The following is a 25,075-nucleotide window of genomic DNA, read 5'->3' on the forward strand; positions in this document are numbered from 1 at the left end:
CAGTGCAAGTGCAGATGGCAGATGCAATGTATTTGATAGGAGGATATTTGATTTGGTCAATAAGCAGCCATTTTATGCACAGGAAATCTGAGTGGGCAGCAGAAAAAACTTTGCATACCTTATGTAATATAGAAAATGCCTCTGAATTTCAACAAAGGCTATATTAGTGAATGCCATATAGTCATCTTACAAATACATTCAGGAACAGTAGCCAGAAAGTAACCGCCAACCTCATGTGCATGCATTTGTGTATATATAAATGTATATGTGTATGTATATATGTATATATAAGTGTATATATAAATCTATATAAATGCCTCAGAATTTCAACAAAGGCTATATTAGTGAGTGCCATATAGTCATCTTACAAATACATTCAACAGTAGCCAGAAAGTAACCGCCAACCCCATTAACCCCTTCACATGTACGGCACTGGGCGGGTGTTTAAAGATGGCGCCCACTGCGGGTGCCATAGCCACAGGTGGCCGCCTGCTTCTTCTAGCAGACACCCACGGCTCATGTCTACAACCAGAAGCAATGCCCATCGCAGACATTTAACCCCTCAGATGCCGTGGTCAATCCTGACCACGGCATCTCAGCTCGCTGAAACCGAAGGTGTGCACTTGTGTGCAGCAGCCCCTGTCTTTATGAATGACGGGAGGCTGCTGCATAGTATTTCCTATGAAGCCCTTGCCTATAATAGGGCTCCATAGGAAAATGATCATAGATTCCAACGCAAGTGCATTGGAGTCTATGATAATAGCAATCAGATGATTGCATGTTATAGTTCCCTATGGGAACTATTAAAAAGTAAAAAAATAAATTAAAAAAAACATTTAAATTTAAATCACCCCCCTTTTCTTAAAATAAAAAGAAAAGAACTAAATAAATACACATCATTGGTGTTGCGATGTGTGAAAACGCCCATAGTATAAAAATAGAAAAAATGTATTCCCCATACGGCAAACAGCAAAATGGAAAAAAGCATCCAAATGGCCGATTCGCTGTTTTTGGTCGCTTGATTTTCTACAAAAAAATTTAATAAAAAAAATGATCAAAAAGTCACACAGCCCAGAATGGTATCAATAAAAAGTTCAGATCGCCCTGCAAAAAAATGAGCCCCCATACAGCTCCGTACACATAATTACAAAAAAGTTAGAGGGGTCAAAATATAGCAACAAAAAAATAAAAGTTTTTTTTCCCACTTTTTAATTTTTAAAAAATCTAAACGCAAGAAAAACTATATATAAAAATACCAAATTAACCTAAAATTTAGAAAAATTAGCAAATTTCCAAGTTTCAATTTCTCTACCTCTATAATACATAGTAATACCTCCAAAAATAGTTATTAATTTACATTCCCCATATGACTACTTCATGTTTTGATCATTTTGGGAATGCCATTTTATTTTTTGGGGACGTTACAAATATTGAAATTTTTCAGAAAATGACCCCATTTTGGAAACTACACACCTCAAGGTATCCAAAACTTATTTTGCACACTTTTTTTAACCCTTTAGGTGTTCCACAATAGTTATTGGCAAATGGAGATGAAATTTCAGAATTTAAATTTTTTGGAAAATGTTCCATTTTAATAAATTTTTCCAGTAGCAAAGCAAGGGTTAACAGCCAAACAAAACTCTATATTTATTGCCCTGATTCTGTAGTTTATAGAAACACCCCATATCTGGTCGTAAACTACTGTACGGGCACACGGCAGGACGTAGAGGGAAAGGAGTGCGTATGGTTTTTGGAAGTCAGATTTTGCTGGACTGGTTTATTTACACCACCATTTTAAGCCCCCCTGATGCCCCCCTAGAATAGAAACTCCATAAAATTGACCCCATCTAAGAAACTACACCCCTCAAGGTATTCAAAACTGATTTTACTAACTTTGTTAACCCTTTAGGTGTTCCACAAGAGTTATTGGCAAATGGAGATGAAATTTCAGAATTAATTTTTTAATTTTTTTTTTCCATTTTAATCCATTTTTTCCAGTAACAAAGCAAGGGTTAACAGCCAAACAAAACTCAATATTTATTGCCCTGATTCTGTAGTTTGCAGAAACTAAGATTTAGTCTTACCGGTAAATGGTTTTCCAGGAGTTCGACATGACAGCACCCACTGGAAGATGTCCTATTGGGTCTCTGTAGGGACAGGAAGCATGAGAGGTTAAATGGCCCCTCCCCACCCCTCTTACCAGTGTTTTTCCAAATTACTACACCAGATAGGATCCAAGACATTTATTTGAACTTCAATGTTATCATCACATTGGAAATTAGATACGGATCCAAATTTTAAAGAAAAAAAGGGGGTGTATTAACGGGTGCTGTCATGTCGGACTCCTGGAAAACCATTGACCGGTAAGACTAAATCTTAGTTTCCAGGACGTCCCTCCATGACAGCACCCACTGGAGAACTACCAGCTTAAACTACTTAGGGGGGGACCACTGCCTGGAGGACCTCACAACCAAACCCTAGGTCCTGGTTGGCAAGAGAATCTAGTCTGTAATGTCTAACAAATGTAGAAAAACTGGACCATGTTGCGGCCCTGCATATTTGTTCAATCGAGGCCTCCGCTTTTTCTGCCCATGAAGACGCTATGGCCCTGATGGAATGGGCTTTTATGGATAATGGGCAAATTAGTTCTTTCAGCCCATAAGACTGCCTAACAGTGTCCTTGATCCATCGAGCTAAAGTCTGCTTTGAGGCCTTGTTGCCTCTGTTCCTTCCTCCAAACAAAATAAAGAGGTTAGATGATCTTCTCCAAGAAGCTGTTTTGTAAGTAGGCTAAAACCGATCTTCTTACATCCAGACAGTGACATTTTTCTTCCTGTACATTTTTGGGGGAGGCACAAAATGAAGGAAGAATTATTTCTTGATTTTTATGGAATGGGGAGACTACTTTAGGTAAAAAGGATGGATCCAACTTCCTAATAACACGATCGTCCAAAATTTTCAGATATGGTTCCCTGATGGAAAGGGCCTGAATTTCTCCTATTCTACGTGCTGTGGTTATCGCTAAAAGCATCTTATCCGATATCTGCTCAATCGGTTCAAACGGGGAATTACATAGACCATCTAGAACTATATTTAGGTCCCATGGTGGTACTGTTTGCCTGATAGTGGGTCACATTCTGGATACTTAATTTATAAATCTTTTAACCCATCTGTGGTCTGCTAAGGGAGTGTCCAAAAAGCAACTCAAGGTTGAAATTTGGACTTTAAGGGTACTGGGTTTTAGACCCAAATCGAACCCCATCTGTAAAAAATCCAGAATACAGCCTATAGACAGATATGAGACCCCTGGATGCGAGTGTGACAGCCATGAAGTGAACCTTTTCCATATTTTCAAGTATATGGCCGAGGTTAAAGGCTTGCGGCTTTGTTGTAAGGTTGATATTACCTTGTCTGACAGACCCTTTCTCCTTAGGGTCTGCCTTTCAGGATCCAAGGTCAACTTCAACTTCCCGAGGTTCGGATGTTCTAGGGGTCCCTGCAGGAGAAGGTCCTTCCTATCCGGAAGGGTTATTGGATCCCTTATAGCCATTTCCTTCAGCAGAGGAAACCAGGCTCTCTTCGGCCAGGCTGGAGCTATGAGAATTAGGGTCATTGTGCTCGTTCTCAGCTTCTTTAATACTGATGGGATCAGGGGTAATGGAGGGAATGCGTACCCCAGTTCCATGTCCCAATCCTGGGCCAAGGCGTCCACTCTTAACGGGTTGTCTCTCGGATTCAGAGAGTAGAAACAGTCCAATTGGGTGTTTTCTCTTGACGCAAATTGGTCTATTTGTGGGCACCCCCATTGGTGGCAGATCTGCAATAAAACGTCTTTGTTTTGAGTCCATTCGCCCGAGTTTAGACTGTGTCTGCTAAGGAAGTCTGCAGTGGAGTTGTCTACTCCTTTTAGGTGGACCGCTGATATTGAGAGAACTCTTCACTCTGCCCAACAAAATATTTGGTCTGTCAACCTTTGTAGATGAGGGTTTCTGGTTCCCCCTTGACTTTTTAGGTAACAGACCGTCGTCACGTTGTCTGATAGAACCCTGATATGGTGGTTGAGGAGTATATGCTCTGCCTTTTTCAGTGTCTCCCATACTGCCTTCAGTTCCCTGAATTTGGAGGACCTGTGACTGTCCAAACTGGACCATATCCCCTGAAAGTAGTGATCTCTCAGATGGGCTCCCCAAACATTCTGGCTTGTGTCCATGGTGATCACCATGGACGGTAATAAATTCCATGCGACTCCTTTCCTCAGGTTCTCTGGGTTGGTCCACTAGGATAGAGAATTTAAAACTTGTTTTGATAGAATTATCTTTGAGTTCAGGGATCGATGGTCTCTGTCCCATGCTGACAGGACTGAGCTCTGCAGGACCCTGGAGTGGTACTGTGCCCAAGGTATGACTGAGATACAAGATGTCATTAGGCCTAGAATCCGCAAAGCATCTCTTAGTGTATGTTTCTTTTTATTTTGAAAGGTTCTTATCCTCTCTCTTATCCTTTCTTGTTTCGTCTCTGGAAGAAAAGAATGTTGTTTTTCTGAGTCTAAGAGGACTCCCAGGAATTGTTTCCTGGTACTTGGTTTTAGGTCTGATTTTGTGTAGTTTATGATCCAGCCCAAATCCTTGAAAAGGGCGAGGGTTTGTTGGATATGATCCTCTAGACTCTGTTTTATTTCCGCAATAAGAAGGAAATCGTCCAAGTATGGTATCATTTTTATCTGTTGTTGTCTCAGATGTGACACCACTTCCGTGATTATCTTCGTGAAAATGCGAGGTGCCGAGGATATTCCGAAAGGCAGACACTGGAACTGGTAGTGAACAATCGTCCCGCTTTGGTTGATCGCAAACCTGAGATACTGTTGTTATTGTGGATGTATTGGGATGTGATAATAGGCATCTCTTAAGTCCATGGTACATAAGAGATCCCCCACTGATATTAGTGGAACTGATCATTTTATGGATTCCATCTTGAATTTGTGGTATACTATCGATCTGTTTAGGGATTTCAAGTTGATAATTGTCCTGAAGGTTCCGTCCGTTTTTTTTATCAGGAACAACCTTGAGTAGTGACCCAAGCATTTCTGATCGTCCGGGACCTCTACTATTGCGCCTAGCTTTATTAGCTTCTGTAAATCCAAACACATTTGATTCTGCTGACCTGTTGATTGAACCTCTGTAATCTGGAATCTGTGCGGGGACGACGACCGTGAAATTCTATTATTACTCCTTCCCGGATGGTATTGAGGATCCACTGATTCTGAGTGACCCGAGACCAGGTTTCCCAGAATAATCGGAGTCTGTCCCCGACCGGCCTGATGTCATTGTTTGTGTTGGTGTTTGGATTGAAGAAGAAGCCTCTTCCTCTTCCGCCTTTCGGGTAACTCCATCTCCCCGTCTTTCCCTTACCCCTCTGCGTTGAGCCTGAGAACTGTTTTGAGGGTTTACGAAAGGGCTGTGTCTTTTTTACTTTTTCCTCTGGGAATCCTTTTTTCTTGTCTGCTGCACTCTCTAGAATAGAGTCCAGGACCTGTCCAAAAAGATAAGCACTAGTAAAGGGAATTGCACACAGTTTGTTCTTGGAAGCAATGTCCCCCGTCCATGATTTGGGCCAGAGGGCTCGTCTTGCCGTGTTCGTCAGGGAATCATTCCTCGCTGCAAACCGTATGGACTCTGCAGAGGCATCTGCCATAAAGGAGGCCGCCATCTACAATAAATGCAAAGATTAAAAAATTTCTTCCCTGGACGTCTTCATCTTAAGATGATTCTCTAATTGTTACAGCCATAGACACATGGCTCTGGATACAGATGTAGCTGCAATATTTATGTTTATGGTAACAGCCGAATATTCTCAGGCCTTTCTTCTTAGCCCATCAATTTTTCGATCCATCGGATCTTTTAATTGTGAGGAATCTTCAAATGGTATGGAAGTTTTCTTCACCACTCTAGCCACCCGAATATCTACCTTTGGTATCTCCTCCCAAAGCTTTGTTTCTTCTGGGTTAAAGAGTAGCCTGCTCTTAAATTCCCACGGCACATAAAGCTTCTTTTCCGCCTCTTCCCATTCATCTTTAATTAGGTCTCTCAGATTAGAATTAACGGGAAAGAGTCTCTTCTTTCTAGCTCTTAGACCACCGAACATCTTGTCTTGTATGGTGCGGGTCTGTTCTTCCTCTTCCACCGCCATTGTTTGCCTAACCGCTGTTAGAAGCGGATCCAGATTGCCTGCCGAGAACAAATATCTTCTTGGTTCCTCAGCTGAAGAGGGGGGATGGTCTTCATCCAACTCGTCTGAACAGTACGGCTCCTCCTCAGAATCCGAGTCAATCTGTACTCTGGGCCGTTTGGAAGGAGGGGAAGAGGGGACCGGGAGGGGGGGCCCTGACTCTTTCCTGCCGCCTGTACTTCTTCTCTCACTATGGCTCTGAGATCCGCCAGAAAGGAAGGTTGTCTTTCTTTTAGGATTTTTGCTAGACAATCCGTGCATAGAGGTTTATTAGTGCAGGTTGCGTACTTTTTTGTTTTCTTCTTGGAGTCCCCATGTGGCTTGTGTCCAGTCTCCTTCTCCACCTTAAGAAATGAGAAGGGGGAGAGGGAGATATAGAGACAGGACACGCAGGCATACTAAGCCTAAGTGTATTGGGGCATTTACTTACATTACCCTGGACGGGAGAGTCTGCACTAGCATCCTGCTTCACAGACATCTGGGCCTCCATGATGTACAACTGCCTGCAGCTACCATCACAACTTAAATGGACTTACCGTCCCGGCCCCGCCTCCCGCTGCCACCCGGTTCCGCCTCCTCTATTCCGGGGGACTCATTCAAAGAAGAGTCGACCCCTCATGCGAGGCCTCAGAATCCTGAGGCCTCCAGCATGCGATGCGCGTCGCCATCTTCTTCAAGTCACGTGGGAAGTCACGAGGTCCATGTCATCAGAGGAGCGCCGGAGCCGCCGCTGCGCCCAGAGCTCCACGCGCAGGAGAAGCGGCGTCAGCGTCTCCAATACCGTGGCTCACTTCTTACAGGTATCGGGAGGGTGCTAGAGGACCCCTTCCCAGAGGGGTGCTAGCTTTAGGCCACACATGAGGCTGAAGAGGAGAGGCATAAACCCCCCGACCAGCCTCGGCCCGTCCACGTGTTCCTCCCCGCTGTTTGAGCAGGGATACCTCTCGGCTCCTATCTCGATAGGGACAGGAAGAACACTGGTATGAGGGGTGGGGAGGGGCCTTTTAACCTCTCACGCTTCCTGTCCCTACAGAGACCCAATAGGACATCCTCCAGATAGTGCTGTCATGGAGGGACGTCCTTGAAACACCCCATATGTGGCTGTAAACTACTGTACAGGCACACGGTAGGGTGTAGAGGGAAAGGAGTGCCGTGTGGTTTTTGGAAGGCAGATTTTGCTAGACTGGTTTATTTACACCATGTCCCATTTGAAGCCCCCTTGATGCACCCTAAAGTAGAAGCTCCATAAAAGTGACCCCATTTTGGAAACTATGGGATAAGGTGGCAGTTTTGTTGGGACTATTTTTAGGGTACATATGATTTTAGGTTGCTCTATATTACATTTTTGTGAGGCAAGGTTACCAAAAATAGAAATTCAGAAATTTCATCTCCATTTGCCATAAACTGTTGAGGAACACCTAAAGGGTTAATAAAGTTTTTAAAATTAGTTTTGAATACCTTGAGGGGTGTGGTTTCTTAGATGTGATCACTTTTATGGAGTTTCTACTCTAGGGGTGCATCAGGGGTTCTTCAAATGGGACATGGTGCTAAAAAAAATGGCCATCAAAATCTACCTTCCAGAAACCATATGGCGTTCCTTTCCTTCTACACCCTGTCATTTGGTCATAGAGCAGTTTACGACCACATATTGGGTGTTTCTGTAAACTGCAGAATCAGGGTAATAAATATTATGTTTTGTTTGGCTTTTAACCCTTGCTTTGTTACTGGAAAAAATGGATTAAAATTGAAAATTTGCCAAAAAATAGCTGTTTTGGCAGTTTTTATTTATATTTTTTTACCGTGTTCATCTGAGGGGTTAGGTTAATGGGGTATTTTTATAGAGCAGATTCTTACGGACATGGTGATTCCTAATATGTCTACTTTTTTTACATTTATTTAGGTTTTACACTATATTATTCTTTTTTTTAAAAAAAAAAACATTTTTGTATCTCCATAGTCAGGTTTTTCTTTTAGTTTTTAGCCGATTGTCTTAGGTAGGGGCTCATTTTTTGGCGGGATGAGAGGACGGTTTTATTGGCATTATTTTAGGGGGCATATGACTTTTTAATCGCTTGCTATTACACTTTTTGTGATGTAAGGTGACGTTTTTATGATATTTTTTTGACCGTGTTCATCTGAGGGGTTAGGTCCTGGGGTATTTTTATAGAGAAGATTTGTACGGACGCGGAGATACCTAATGTGCCTACTTTTTTTTATTTTCATTTTACAAAATATCATTTTTGGTGTCTCAAGTCTGAGAACCATAGTTTTATTTCGATTGTCAGTGGCTAAATGGAATTAAAATTGGGGAAGGGGATTATAAATTTAGTACTCCTTGGAAGTGTGGTACTCCCTGAAGCAACCAATAATGCAGAGGCCCGGATGATCGGGGCACATGTCACACTGAGTGGTGGTGTCCTTCCATATCCCCCTCCTGTGACACACACTGCACCTTTTTTGGGTTCGTCCCACACCTGGAAAGTGTTGGCCAGGGACGATCCGGGCGCCTCCAGTTACCGAGGTACTCTGGCCTGCTCTTTCCCGGTCAGAAAAGATCAGGCCCTTGAGGACTGCCTCATAGAACTGGAGGAATTCCCCTGTGTTGCCAGCACTCCGGGACTGCACAAAAGAGTTGTACAAGGCAACCTGTACCAAGTAGACCGCAACTTTTTTTAACCATGCCTGGGTTTTGCACATGGCATTATATGGCTTGAGGACTTGATCAGAGAGATCAACTCCTCCCATATACCAATTGTAGTCGACAATACAATCGGGCTTGAGGACAGTTGCCGTGGTACCTCGCACAGGGACAGGGGCGATGCCATTACCGTGAATTGTGGACAGTACAAGGACATCCCTCTTGTCCTTATATCTGACCAGCAACAGGTTTCCACTGGTAAGGGCACAGGTCTCACCCCTGGGGATAGCTACCTGGAGGGGGTGGGTAGGGAGGCCGCGTTGAATTTTCCGCACGGTCCCACAAGCAGACGTGGATCTGGCGGTGAGGGACTAGAACAAGGGGATACTAGTATAAACGTTATCCACGTACAGGTGGAAACCCTTATCTAGCAGTGGGCGCATAAGGTCCCAAACAAGTTTCCCGCTAACACCCAGAGTGGGGGGACATTCTGGGGGTTGAATATGGGAATCTCGCCCCTCGTACACACGAAACTTGTAAGTGTACCCTGAGGTACTCTCACAAAGTTTGTACAGCTTCACGCCATACCTCACCCGCTTAGAGGGAACATACTGGCAGAATAGGAGTCTCCCCTTGAAAGCAACGAGAGACTCATCAACCGCGACCTCCCTTCCAGGTACATAGACCTCCAAAAATTTGGCCCCAAAGTGATCGATGACCGGCCTAATTTTGTACAGGCGGTCATAGGCAGGATCACATAATAGAGGACGTCCCCACTCCAGTACAGCCTGACACTGTTTTTTTTTATTAGACCCATGTGCAGCACGAGGCCCCAAAACGTCCTCATCTCGGCTGCACTGACCGGAGTCCAGCCACCGGCCTTAGCCAAAAAGGAGCCCGGGTGAACTGTTGGGCGTACAAGTTTGTTTCCTCCACCATCAGATTCACAACGTGGTCACTGAAAAAATGACTAAAATAGTCACATTCAGTGAAGCCCACTGTGGGAATATAGATTCCTGGTTGGCCAACAAAATCAGGAATCACAGGCTCAAAATCCTCTGGGGTACACCATGCAAGTTCACCGGTAGGGGGCTCAGGTGGACCTATCTGGTGGGCCGGAAAACTAGTACGAACCCCAGTGCTGCTCGTACTAGTGTTGGCCACAGGGTTCCTGGCATGGCGGTCTCCTTGCTCCGCCTGGTGGCGTCTTCGCCGCCTTGGGGGCTCATCATCATCACTAGATGATGAGGAGGACGCGGATGACAAGAGGAAAGTGGAGTCATCCTTGTCCTCACTGGGACTCTTGGAGTCGGAAGCAAGCTGGGCGTATGCCTCCTCGGCCGAAAACATCCGGCGGGCCATAGGGGAGTGTGTGTGCGTGCTTGGAAAACTTTATTTAGTGTGTGTGTGTGTGGGGGCACTGGTGTTCGTGGACTTTGCCCTAAACCTAACAGAAAAAAAAGGCAAAAAAAAAAGGTTCAAACTTGCTGATCAGCCGTCCGAAGCTGATCAGTGATGGGGATGGCGATGCGCTAACAGTGGCCGGACGCTAAGAGTGCAGGCCACAATCAGCGTACGCAAAAAAAAGAAAACGCTTGCGTCCCCAAAAATGTGTGTGGGGGGGTGGAGGGGCAAGCTGCAGCACCCCTGGGGGGGTCTAGGGTCACACAGCTGTGCTGTGGACCCCAGACACCCGATCAGGTTGATGCAACAGTTAAACTTTTTTTTTATTTTTTCCTAAACTTTCCCTGAATATCCCTGCCTAAACTAATCTTTCCCTAACCTGTCCCTATGTACCTTTTAGTGCCAGATGGCACTGTGGACTGTCTGAAGAGGGCTGGTGGGCAGAGATTGGGGTTGCTGGGCACAGATCGGACGCAGGCTCCTCTCTCCTCACTCCCGGACACAGAAAGGAGGAGAGCAGAGCTGCAGTAACTTAAGCCTCTCGCCCGCCCTGCAGCCAATCAGAAGCGAAGGTGTATTATCACAACACCGATCACCATCCTATTCCGGGTTATCGGGTCACCAGAGATTCGAATAACCGGGAAACGCAGCAAACCGCAGGTCTCAATTGACCTGCGGTTTGCCGCTATCGCCGATACCGGGGGTCACAGGACACATTTCTGAAATGATTTATCTTTGTCTAATTTTTTTACATCACAGAAACCTGACATTTTAACAGGGGTGTGTAGACTTTTTATATCCACTGTATGTGTATGCATCTGTGTATATATAAGTGTATGTGTATGTATATGTGTATATATAAATGCATATGTGTATGCATCTGTGTATATTGTAAGGGATCACTCTCTCTCAGGGTCGGCAATGACAGACTTCTCATCAAACAGGTGGTTTTCAAGTTCAAACAGTGCTTTATTTGTCGCACAGCACATCACACTTCCAAGTTTGGCATCACTCGGCACCATAAAGTGGCAGCTTCACCTCACAACGTGTTACATCAACACAAAACAACAAAAGCTTGCCCGGCTAGGCACTCACTATACAGAGGTCTGCCCAACTCACCTCTAGGTCAGTGTTCACACTTCGGTATTCGGCTTCGGTCCGACAGCCTCCTAGCTGGGACCAGTGCAACCCACCAGTCCTCCTGGTGGAAGCAGTGAGATACCTTGGAAGACATGGTCCAGGAGTCTTCAGGCGTCGCTGGGTCCCCCCAAACTCAAGCTTCCTCAGCCTTGTGGCCGCCCAACCCTCCTGGCTAGGAACACGCAGGCCCTCTGCAGGTCTGTTCCCTGGGGCCTAACTCCTCCTCTCACACACTGAGGATTGCTTTATCCCCAAGTGGCTATCGCACCTGGCCTCACCTCTGTATGTATCTGTGTACATATGAATGTATATGTGTATATATGCACTCACCTAAAGAATTATTAGGAACACCATACTAATACGGTGTTGGATCCCCTTTTGCCTTCAGAACTGCCTTAATTCTACGTGGCATTGATTCAACAAGGTGCTGATAGCATTCTTTAGAAATGTTGGCCCATATTGATAGGATAGCATCTTGCAGTTGATGGAGATTTGAGGGATGCACATCCAGGGCACGAAGCTCTCGTTCCACCACATCCCAAAGATGCTCTATTGGTTTGAGATCTGGTGACTGTGGGGGCCATTTTAGTACAGTGAACTCATTGTCATGTTCAAGAAACCAATTTGAAATGATTCGAGCTTTGTGACATGGTGCATTATCCTGCTGGAAGTAGCCATCAGAGGATGGATACATGTTCTCATTCTGTTTACGCCAAATTCGGACTCTACCATTTGAATGTCTCAACAGAAATCGAGACTCATCAGACCAGGCAACATTTTTCCAGTCTTCAACAGTCCAATTTTGGTGAGCTTGTGCAAATTGTAGCCTCTTTTTCCTATTTGTAGTGGAGATGAGTGGTACCCGGTGGGGTCTTTTGCTGTTGTGGCCCATCCGCCTCAAGGTTGTGCGTGTTGTGGCTTCACAAATGCTTTGCTGCATACCTCGGTTGTAACGAGTGGTTATTTCAGTCAACGTTGCTCTTCTATCAGCTTGAATCAGTCGGCCCATTCTCCTCTGACCTCTAGCATCCACAAGGCATTTTTGCCCACAGGACTGCCGCATACTGGATGTTTTTCCCTTTTCACACCATTCTTTGTAAACCCTAGAAATGGTTGTGCGGGAAAATCCCAGTAACTGAGCAGATTGTGAAATACTCCGACCGGTCCGTCTGGCACCAACAACCATGCCACGCTAAAAATTGCTTAAATCACCTTTCTTTCCCATTCTGACATTCAGTTTGGAGTTCAGGAGATTGTCTTGACCAGGACCACAACCCTAAATGCATCGAAGCAACTGCCATGTGATTGGTTGACTAGATAATTGCATTAATGAGAAATAGAACAGGTGTTCCTAATAATTCTTTAGGTGAGTGTATAAGTGTATTTGTATGTATATGTGTATATATAAGTGTATGTGTATGTATATGTGTATATATAAATGCATATGTGTATGCATCTGTGTATATTGTAAGGGATCGCTCTCTCTCAGGGTCGGCAATGACAGACTTCTCATCAAACAGGGGGTTTTCAAGTTCAAACAGTGTTTTATTTGTCAGACAGCACATCACACTTCCAAGTTTGGCATCACTCGGCACCATAAAGTGGCAGCTTCACCTCACAACGTGTTACATCAACACAAAACAACAAAAGCTTGCCCGGCTAGGCACTCACTATACAGAGGTCTGCCTAACTCACCTCTAGGTCAGTGTTCACATTTCGGTATTCGGCTTCGGTCCGACAGCCTCCTAGCTGTGACCAGTGCAACCCACCAGTCCTCCTGGTGGAAGCAGTGAGATACCTTGGGAGACATGGTCCAGAAGTCTTCAGGCGTCGCTGGGTCCCCCCAAACTCAAGCTTCCTCAGCCTTGTGGCCGCCCAACCCTCCTGGCTAGGAACACGCAGGCCCTCTGCAGGTCTGTTCCCTGGGGCCTAACTCCTCCTCTCACACACTGAGGATTGCTTTATCCCCAAGTGGCTACCGCACCTGGCCTCACCTCTGTATGTATCTGTGTATATATGAATGTATATGTGTATATATATATATATATATATATAAATGTATATGTGTATTCATCTGTGTGTATATATAAATGTATATGTGTATTCATCTGTGTGTATATATAAATGTATATGTGTATATATCTGTGTATATATAAATGTATATGTGTATGTTTCTGTGTATATATAAATGTATGTGTGTATGCATCTGTGTATACTGCACATTGGCATGGCAGGCAATAAAGAATGAATGGGGCCCAAGCCTAGCCAACAGCCTGGGGCTCTTTGACCACTTAAAGGGGGTTGTCTTATCTCAGACATTGGGGGCATATCACTCTAAGGTGGGACCTGCACCTATCAGACATTGGAGGCATATCTTAGCTATACGCCCCCAATGTGTGAGGTTAGACAACCCTTTTAATCTGCTCCTGGTTAAGAACCAGCAGGAGACAATGTCATGGCTTTCATGGCTGCTTCCTAATCTGTAGACACAAATATGGGAAAGTCTGGGTCAGTTATATATATGGGGAACCCAGCATTTTACTGACAACAGGCTGCTATCTCCTGCACAGATAAATGCAGCCCGTTTATAGCCTATGGCTGGTCCAGAACTGGTTAATTAGTACAGATATAGCAATGGCTAACAGGACAGTCACCGCTCCTTGACAAACAATTTACAAAGTGTGTCATTCTGATACACTTGGCTACAAATTGCAACATCCCTAGCCTTCAATAAACTGAATTCTGTCTAGATGATACATTGTTGCAAATACTGTAAAAGGAACTTCTATTTATAAATTGTCTTTCTTGTTGAAGGGACATCTCAAAAACCCAGGTCAGCTCATTACCTCAGCATGGTTTGGACGCAGTTAAGAAACTGATAGCAAATCACGCCTACAACCTGAAGAAGCTCCCACCTTTGGAAATGTTTTCTGATCTGATTGAAGCGAATCTGACCTACCCAAGCCACTGCTGTGCTTTCGAAAACTGGAAAAAACAAAAAAGGTAAGGCTTCTTTGAAAGTGACCATTGAACGGGATATTTTGTAACACTGGCTGAGAACACAGTGAGACTGTTGATTTTACACTGTGTTCCTTAAAACCCTAAGTGCCAAGGCAGTGGAAGCACTAACCTATTGTACAGAAATGGAACTGCTTGTACCCAGGCATTTAAATGAGAACGTACGTCTCCCATGTTATTAACCTCATAATGTGACATACAGGATTCAGGAAAGGTATTGATTGTGAATGTATGGGCCTAGGAAAAGGCAATTAAAATAAATTGTGTGTGAAATAGAAACCGCGTTCACCTGAGGTCTCGTGAGTTATGTCGTTGGAGCTTTCACGTCATTTTTCAGTGTCTTGGCTCAACATGCTAAAGATATAACCCGAAGAATCTGCCATTCACCACATTACAAAGACAAACTACTGTATGTGCTGGAGGAGGCTGTCGATTTTGCCAGCCGTCTGTCATTGAAAAATATTGGGATATGTTATAGAATCTGTGATATTTTATCTTTGCCTACATATTATTTTCATGGCTAAATAGGTGCTAATATTTGTACATTTTAAAGAGGTTTTCCGAGATTTAAAAATTAATGATCTATCCACCGGATAGGTCATCATTATCAGATTGGTGGGTGACTGATACCCAACACCCCCACAACCAGTGCACAGAAGACTTCATCCACTGTGTAATATATGGAGCTGGAGTACTGCAGCTCAGCTCCCATTAACTTGAATGGGAGGGGAGCAGCGGTAAGTAGACATGCCCACTGCACAGTGTGGACGGAGTCTTCTGCTTCCAGCTTTGTGTGCTAGCTGCCCAAAACAATTGATCGGTGGGGTGCCGGGTGTTGGACTCCCACAAACTGATATTGATTAACTATCCAGAGGCTACATCGTCATTATTTTAGTCCCAGAAAATCTCTTTAAGGGTAGTTTCACACTAGTGCTTACAGATCCGGCAGGCTGTTCACCAGAATCGGCCGGACAAATACCCATACGCAATGCGTTCTTTGTCTGGCCAATTCCAGTCATCCTATGCGGGAACAGCCTGCTAGAAGGCTGTAACGAGAGTGTAAAAATGCAGACAGAAATCCGGCTGCAATCCGGCAAATATTTTGAGAATCAGCAGGACAAATACTGCTACTTGCAGCTTTTTTTTGTCTTGCCAATTCCCGTCATCCTATGCGGGAACAGCCTGCCGGAAGGCTGTAACGGCAGTGTGAAACTAGCCTAGTATAAAAGGAAATTAAGAAATGACTTTCTTAAGAGATTGAGAAATGACTAATCAAGTACTGAAAACCATTATATTTGTTGTTTAGCTTTATGAACTCCCCACAGATATTGAGGTTCAGTTTAAAAAATAAAAGAGATGTTGCCACTATAATATACATTTATTAAAAAAACCTGATCGTTTACGTCTTCTCAGGTATAATTCATATTCACAGAAGAATAAAACAATTTTTGCTGCTGTCGAGTATCTTTAGATTTCAGTTTTAGTTACAAGGGAATTTGGGGGTTTTGAATTAGTTCCCTGCTATAGGTACTTTCACACTAGCGTTATTCTTTTCCGGCATTGACTCCTGTCCTAGGGGCTCAATAGCGGAAAAGAACTGATCAGTTTTATCCTAATGCATTCTGAATGGAGAGCAATCCGTTCAGGATGCATCAGGATGTCTTCAGTTCAGTCTTTTTGCCATTTCAGGATGGAGAAAATACTGCTCTCCGTCCAAAAAGACTGAACACTTGCCGGAATGCCGGATCCGGCATTAATATACATTGAGGTGTATCTGGCATTAAGTGTCTCGGCAAAACAGACCCGGCTTTCCGGTCTGCGCATGCGCAGACTGAATAAAATGCAAAAATCATTTATACCGGATCCGTTTTTCCAGATGACACCGGAGAGACGGATCCGGCATTTCAATGCATTTGTCAGACGGATCTGCATCCGGATCCGTCTGACAAGTGCCATCAGTTTGCATACATTTTGCTGCATCCGGCAGGCAGTTCCGGCCAGGCCCGGCGCTATAATAAGGCAGACCAAGCGGCTGCCTTAGGGCGCAAAGATGGGGGAGGCGGAAAAATGAAACCTTTTTTTATAAATACCCTGTATTTTTTGCCCCTGGGTCTTATGGGGTGAATACAAATGAAGCGCTTCCATTTTGGAAGCACTTCATTAGTACCGGAGGATCGGGAAGCGGTGAAGGATCTGTACTCACCGCTTCCTGGTCCTCCGCTCGGCTGTCTGCTGTGCAGGGCTGCGCACCATGTGACCTCACTGTACGCTGCCTTCATAGCTGACAGCCGAGAACCAGGAAGAAGAGAGAGAGCGCTGGTGGTGAGGAGCGGGGTCCAGGAGCAGGAGAGGTAAGTTATTTTATTTTATTTTATATGCACTGATGGCTGACATGGGGGGAGGATGATGGCTGACGTGGGGGAGGATGATGGCTGACATGGGGGGCTGATCTGAGGCATTGGGGGTCTGATCTGAGGTCTGATTAACATTGGGGGTCTGATTGCTGGTCTGACCTGAGGTGCAATGGAAAATATTTTTTTTCTTATTATCCTCCTCCTAAAACCTACTTGTGTCTTATGGGCCTGTGCGTCTTAGAGAGCGAAAAATACGGTCCTCAAACCAGCGATTTTCTGAAGCAGAGAGAAGATACCAGGACCACACAAAGGAGAAGCCAGATGCTGCAGATGGGACCAGGGCCAGGTGAGCTGCGAGGGGGGGACCAAAATGTAGCTTCGCTTGTGTTGGCAAAAATCTTTGCACCGGCCATGGTTCCGGCGACGGTACTGCCTGACGGAATCCTCTGCCGCAAGTGTGAAAATACCCTAATACAATGGTTTTAAATGGATTGCTACTGCTGGACAACCCATCTCAGAATGAGGAATCAGAGGATCACTGCTTATTCAGCTTCTCTAGCTCCCAGAAATCACCTTTGGGTCAGCAGGAGAAGCTACATTGGCTTTAGTCTTGTAGTATTACATGGCATCTGTGAACGTCAATGCTTGACCATGTAGCTAATGGTCATGTTTAGTCATGAGCAATGAAGTCGACTTCACAAATAAATCGACTTCACGACGGACTACATTGTCATGAGGCGCATTTCTTTGTAAGTAGCGGGCGCAATGAGGAGGACTCACCGTATAATACTCACCATATCCATTTAAGTGCAAAGAGGCCTCTGCAGCCATCTTGATTAAAGATCCCACGCAAAATCTTGTACAGTGCATGATGATGTCATCACACTGGCCAGGGTGGTGACATCATACATGAGATTTTGTGCGCAAATGGATAAGGTTATTTTTTTTTTCAATGGATTAACCCCTGAAAGCCCTCACTATTATTCTCAGATGTTGCGATCAACAGGGGGGAAATCACTATTCCCCATCATTGTGCCTGCTACTTACAAAGACATGCGCTTCGTGACAATGTAATTCATCATGAAGCGAATTTCTTTGTGAAATTCGACAAAGCAGCCGAAAAAAATTAATAATTAAGGATTTTTTTTTACCGCCATTTCAGGGAAAATTGATTCATTACCATGAAGCACGAGGAAACTCGGCTTTGCAGCTAATCAAATTTTACCTGAAATTCAGATCCAAGTCCACTTCGGATACTTCAATTTGCTCAGCACTAGTCATGTCTTCCAGAGCGGGAGCTGTTTTTTGCTCAGGATCATAAAGGCAGCGGCTCACAGCATTTTTGCAGGTCACAAGACACTTTCAAATATAACATATGGTGCACATACTGTATATGGCGAAGTGATATGGCTGTCACTCTAGTGTCAACTTATCTAGTGTTCATCTGGGTGTCCTTAGGTCCAGGTCTTACCTTGTCCTCATGTTGGCTGCCATTTTAAACATGTGCAGACTGCAGTCTCTTATAACCTCTGAGCGCATCATCACTTGCCTGCTGCCTGGGCGTCGCACAGTGATGATGTGGCAACACTTGACTATATCAGTCTGCTCAGGCTTCATGTTCATTGCCCTTGCGTTTGTGCTCCAAGGTGAATCTCTGACTATCCTAGCTCCTTGTGTGTGCCTGTGTTTCCTCTGGCTCTTTACCCTGCATCGGACGTACCCGCTTTGGACCTGACCCCGGCTTGGACGACTACCCGCTTTGGACCTGATTCCGGCTTGGACGACTACCTACATTGGACTTGACCGGCTTCTTCCTAAGCTCGCTGTCCCTGATGAATGTTTTATTTATGTTCCTTTAAATAAAGAACTTATTTTACCAGCGTTTGCATGTGGTCTGGTTTCCTGGCTCCCGTGACACCATATAGCTCATAAAAAAAGAATTTTCCAATGCTGTTATCTGTCATTGAACTCTACATTGTGCAATCCTTGTGTCATCCCTCTTGGAAATATATGAATAAATTACCCACTGAGTGATATCAATATGTCCCTACACACTCTAAGGCCGAGTTGACACGAACGTGTGTGATCTGTGGCCGTATTGCGACCCGCAAATCGCGGGCCGCAATACACGGCCACAGTTCCGTGTGAATTCCGCATCACGGATGCGGACCCATTCACTTCAATGGGTCCGCAAATCCGGAATCGCGGAACGGCCGCACGGGACGGGACCCCTCGGAAGCACTACGGAGTGCCTCCGTGGGGTTAAGTCCTGTACTTCCGTTCCGCTAAAAGATAGAACAAGTCCTATCTTTTTGCGGAACGGCTGGATCGCGGACCCATTAAAGAGAATGGGTCCGCGATCCGATGCGGCTGACCTACGGCCAGCGATCAAGCATTGCGGCCCGCTATTTGCGGGCCGCAGCACAGGCACGGGTCACACACGTTTGTGTGAACTCGGCTTAACATTGTCTTTATTGGTCGGAGAGTATTCGTCTATGGACAGGTCCATTATCAACAGCAATGGGAACCCTGTGGTGTCAATTTTTCATACATTTTGAGGAGGAATAATAGTAGAACATGAGAAAATGTTTTGATTTCAGAGCCATATTTTCTACATTTAAGACAATGAAAAATGAAATGCTCCGTTATAGGAAATGTGCTCAACAATGCCAACGGGGGGCATTTTTTGCAGTTGACATCTCTAGTCTTTAAGTAGAGTACATGGCAGGAGAATCTATATAACCCTTCAATTAAATGTAACGTGTGGTCTCTTAAACTGGAAGATAAATGGAAATGACCACAGTGATGTTTTGTGTCCATACTGCTTGCTAGAAGAACTACCCAGATCTTGCTGTTCCAGGTCACAGAGGGTCTAGTAGAATCTCTTTAGATGTAAGGCCAGCAGTTTAATAATAGTCAGAGATGGCACGCTTCCCGTCGTCTGATGCAACCAAGTAAACCTGCTGGAAACACAGAACATTAAACATAGTCCTACATGTCAATTATAATCACAATTTTGCGGGATAATGAGGGTTTTTCATTTGCAGGACTAAAATATGCAACAATAATGGATAATTATGTAGATTTCACAGCATGTATTGGCACTAATACATCCAGGAGAGTAAAATGGATCAAATATAGTGTACTGCAAGGTACAGGAATGCTAGAAATCCCCCAGAACTGCAGGCAGTAAGGGAAATCAGTGTTATTTTATAATATCCAAGCAATGCATCTTATATTAGAATGCTGATATATTACATTTATTACTAAGATTTAATGGACTTCTTTTTTTATTTATTTTTTATTTCATTTGCAGGTAAGTTTGATATTGTAATCTAGCGGTGGTCAACCTGGCACATACTTAGGTCCTCAGATGCACCTTGACTCTACCTGAGGATTACACATTACATTTAGTGACCTACTTCCCCCAGTTTTCAGCGGGGAGGTGGTAGCTTTATATATTATACTATATATCTCTACTCTAAAGCCTCATTCACACCTCTCTAGTTTTGTGGATCTGTGTTGCTTTTCACAAATTATAGAACATGCTCGGTTCTTGTATGCAATGTGGAGGAGAATAGGCGTTTCTTGGGAGTGAGAAAAAGGCATGCACATGCAGTGTACAAAATATAGAGATGGCTGTGTGCAGGAGGCCTATTTGAGATATGCAACAACCAAGTATGGGTACGGTAGGCAAGTGTCTCCATATCTCACATCTCTCTAAGTTTTTGTGGCTACATGTGGCCTAGGGCCCTTAGGGCTCCACTGGCAACAGGGACTGAGTGTACAAATAACACCTAAATAACCATATATTGAAAAAGGGGTCTAGCCTAACTAGACTGAAAACTTATGAAGAAATGCCAATAACCCCATAGAATTAAAAATACTCCATATAATATATACTCCATATATATTTTTATTATATGGAGTATTTTTCATTCTATAGGGTTATTGTCATTTCTTCATAAGTTGTCAACAGGGACTGAGTGGGACTGCATTCCTAATTACTATTACCTTCCACCTTTAGGGTACTTTCACACTAGCGTTATTCTATTCCGGCACTGAGTTCCAACCTAGGGGCTCAATACCGGATAAGAACTGATCAGTATTATTCCCATGCATTCTGAATGGAGACAAATCCGTTCAGGATGCATCAGGATGTCTACAGTTCAGTCTTTTTGACTTTTCAGGACGGAGATAATACAGCAGCATGCTGCGGTTTTATCTCCGTCAAAAATTCCGTCCGGATCCGGCATTAATTTACATTAAAATGTATTAGTGCCGGAGCCGTCCTTCTGGTCTGCGCATGCGCAGACCTTTAAAAATTTGAAAAGAAAATTTAAACAAACGGACAGACGGATCCGTTCTTGCAATGCATTTGTGAGACGGATCCTCTTCCGGATCCGTCTACAAATGCTGTCCGTTTGCATGCAGATCGCCGGATCCGGCAGGCAGTTCCGGCAACGGAACTGCTTGCCGGATCACTCTGCCGCAAGTGTGAAAGTACCCTTACTTTTCCAAACATTTTAACATATAGCACCACATATAGACCGTGTCTGTGCCAGTCCATTTGAAGTTAAAGGGGTTATGCATGAGACTTTTATGGCATATCACTAGGATATGCCCACCTTTGGGACCCGCGTCTATATCCAGAACGGGTCTCCTGAAGTGAAGGAGAGCGTGCCATGAGAGCACTGCAACCTTCTATTTACCGCTATGGGATTTCCCAAAATATCCAAGTGCAGGGGGAAATGGAGAGGTGGCCATGCATGCAGGGTGTGCTCTTCATTAACCACTTTGGGAAAATAGCCAAGAGTGCCCGCATAGCAGGGAATGGAGAGCACGCTTCACTTTTGGGGGCTTGTTCTGGAAATAGGTGCAGGTTTCAGAGGTGGGACTCGGATGGATATGACATTGATGGCCTATCCCAACAATATGCCATCAAAGTCAGAGATGAGATAACCCCTTGGATGAAGCTAATAGTTTATGCTTTAAAGTTTTAACCTGTTTGTTAGTGAAATATGCCATGGCGTTCTACTATATCGATTTAACTTCACTTCTATCATTTTCCAGCTTCAGTTTGCATCCATTCTGCAATAAAAGTAATCATTTCTTTCATGGGGAACTTAAGACTACGGAAATGACATCTGGGAACCCGGACTACCATATGAGTGATGGACTAGGCTTTGACCCCAGTGACAACGCTTTTGACTACTATTTTTGTGTTGACATGCAGAATGTTGTGTGTTATCCTAAGCCGGATGAATTCAACCCATGTGAAGACATAATGGGCTACAACTTTCTCCGGATCCTCATATGGTGTATTAGCATTTTGGCCATCGCTGGAAATGTGATAGTGCTGATCATTTTGCTAACCAGTCAGTCAAAATTTACAGTTCCTAAATTTTTGATGTGCAATCTGTCGTTTGCAGACTTCTGCATGGGAATTTACCTGTTGCTCATCGCTTCTGTGGATATAAAAACCAAAAGTCAATATTATAATTATGCTATAGACTGGCAGACCGGAGCGGGATGTCATGCAGCAGGATTTTTTACAGTGTTTGCCAGTGAACTTTCAGTTTACACACTCACAGCTATAACCTTGGAAAGATGGCACACCATCACCTATGCCATGCAGTTGGACCGCAAAGTTCGCTTTCGGCACGCTTTCATTATCATGATTTCTGGCTGGATATTTGCATTCGTTGTGGCTTTGCTCCCTATTATTGGAGTTAGTAGTTACATGAAGGTTAGTATTTGCTTACCCATGGACATTGAAACTCTACCGTCACAAGCATACATTATCTTTTTACTAGTGCTTAATGTATTGGCGTTTGTGGCTATTTGTATCTGCTACTCCCATATATACATCACTGTACGGAATCCCGATATCATCTCTTCACACTCTGATACAAAGACCGCAGTACGTATGGCCATACTAATATTTACAAATTTTCTGTGCACGGCTCCCATTTCCTTTTTCGCCATTTCCGCGTCACTTAAGGTCCCTCTAATAACTGTCTCCAACTCCAAGATACTTTTAGTTCTTTTTTACCCTATCAATTCATGCGCTAATCCATTTTTGTATGCCTTCTTCACAAAAGCTTTTCGGAAAGACTTCTATACTTTAATGAGTAAACTTGGCTTCTGTAAATCACAGGCTTATATTTTTAGAACAGAAACATCATCTTCCAACCTTAACTCAAGAAATGGACATTATATTCCTGGGCAGAAAAACAGCACAGGATCCGTCTACACATTAGTCACACTCAATAACCAAAGCTGAAATGGTGTCCTTTATAACCTGAAGTTTTTACAGACAGACTTGTGAAACAAGGGACTAGAACATCTGGATCTGGAGGCTGCTGGAGGCTTTTATTCTGGTTCTTAAAGTTTTCACGTCATCTAGTGTACTCATATATAAGGATTTCTGGTATAGAAAAGAGTGTATTTATGTGTAATTGAACCTCAATATGGCCAACTTACTATTGTTTAGTGCCTATAATCATATGGCTTTGTATAAACTGTGGGAGCTTTATGGAGTTGTCTGTGCTATAATAAACAACCATTGAAATATGAGAGCCTTTCTGTACTTTCCGTGTTCCTTTGAATTTGAAAGGACGGACCCTGAGGTCTTTTCTCCTAACTAATTGTGCTGTGTCCCAACAGACACCGTATAACGGAGATGTCCTCTAGGAGCATTCCTTCCAAAGTAGAACACCTCCTTATGACACTTCCTGATAAAAGCACCATATGGCACCAAATATTTAAAGAGGTTTCTTGGTATTGATTTTGATATTGATGGTCATTAATATCTGATTGGTAGACCACCCGTGCTAATCAGCTGTTTGAAAAGACCATGGCACTCCTGTGAGCAATGCGGCCTCCTCACAGCTTACCAAGCACAGCATCATACATTGTATAGCAGCTGTGCTTCATATTGCAGCACAGGCCAATTCATTAGAATAGGACTGAGCTGTGCCTAGGCCATGTGACTGATGAACTAGCCTATGAAGAAGCTGCAGAGCTCACTAAAGCTTTATGGTCTCTCTTCAAACAGCTGATCATCAGCAGTGCTGGGAGTCCCCACCAATCAGATGCTGATGACCTATCCAGAAGAGAGGCCATCAGAATCAAAATCCCAGACAAGCCCTTTAAAGGAAATCTCTCAGCTACTTCTACTATATGAAAGCAACGCTAATGCAATGTAGATTTATATATAATTTCAACTATACCTTCGTTATCTGTAACTGTAATTTAACTTGCGTTTACAGCTATTCAGACCTTGCTATGGAGGGCTAACAAGTTAAGACACCCAACACACTTGCACCTGATTTTGCCAATCATAGTCAGTTGGACCTGCATGCTGCAGTGCAAATTGCAGGTATAATTCCAAGAGTACAGTCATAACAGGAATAACAGAGGAATGTCAGACCCCTAAACGAATGTGTTCCCTTAAAGGGCTTCTGTCACCCCACTAAAGTAATTATTTTTTTTTGGGCTAGTTAAATTACTTATAATGCGATATATGAAAATATAATGGTCTTACTTACTTTGATTCAGCAGTTTCTTCTAAAAACGAAGTTTTATAATATGTAAATTAGGTCTCTACCAGCAAGTAGGGCGGCTACTTGCTGGTAGCAGCTGCAGAAAACCGCCCCCTCGTTGTGTTGATTGACAGGGCCAGCCGGGATCTCCTCCTCCGGCCAGCCCTGTCGGCATTTCAAAAATCGCGCGCCTGTGTTCATTCGGCGCAGGCGCTCTGAGATGAGGAGGCTCGCCTCTTCAGAACTCCCTCAGTGTGCCTGCGCCGATGACATCACCGAAATAGAAGACGTCATCGGCGCAGGCGCACTGAGGGAGTGCTGAGGAGGCGAGCCTCCTCATCTCAGAGCGCCTGCGCCGAATGAACACAGGCGCGCGATTTTTGAAATGCCGACAGGGCTGGCCGGAGGAGGAGATCCCGGCTGGCCCTGTCAATCAACACGACGAGGGGGCGGTTTTCTGCAGCTGCTACCAGCAAGTAGCCGCCCTACTTGCTGGTAGAGACCTAATTTACATATTATAAAACGTCGTTTTTAGAAGAAACTGCTGGATCAAAGTAAGTAAGACCATTATATTTTCATATATCGCATTATAAGTAATTTAACTAGCCCAAAAAAAAAAAATGACTTTAGTGGGGTGACAGAAGCCCTTTAAAGTGATGTTACATTTCAATTCCTCAGTTAACAACTAGATCTCTAAAATAAAATTGCTTGCTATACTGTTTTTATAGAAAAGAAGCGCTCCTGGATCT

At 44.0% G+C, this 25,075-nt stretch overlaps 1 protein-coding gene across 3 annotated transcripts in view; it reads left to right on the forward strand.

Moving 5' to 3' along the window:
* Positions 1-24,234, forward strand: part of FSHR (follicle stimulating hormone receptor) — a 473,968-nt gene extending 449,734 nt beyond the window's left edge. For all 3 annotated transcript variants that reach the window (XM_040430295.1, XM_040430296.1, XM_040430297.1), the window contains 2 exons: positions 14,222-14,410; positions 21,853-24,234. In XM_040430295.1, the coding sequence (XP_040286229.1) occupies positions 14,222-14,410; positions 21,853-23,065 (1,402 nt within the window). In that variant the 3' untranslated portion in view covers positions 23,066-24,234. The remainder of the gene's footprint in view (positions 1-14,221; positions 14,411-21,852) is intronic.
* The last annotated feature ends 841 nt before the right edge of the window (positions 24,235-25,075 follow it).

This window comes from Bufo bufo, chromosome 4 (genome assembly GCF_905171765.1).
Source record: "Bufo bufo chromosome 4, aBufBuf1.1, whole genome shotgun sequence".
Lineage (NCBI taxonomy): Eukaryota > Metazoa > Chordata > Amphibia > Anura > Bufonidae > Bufo > Bufo bufo.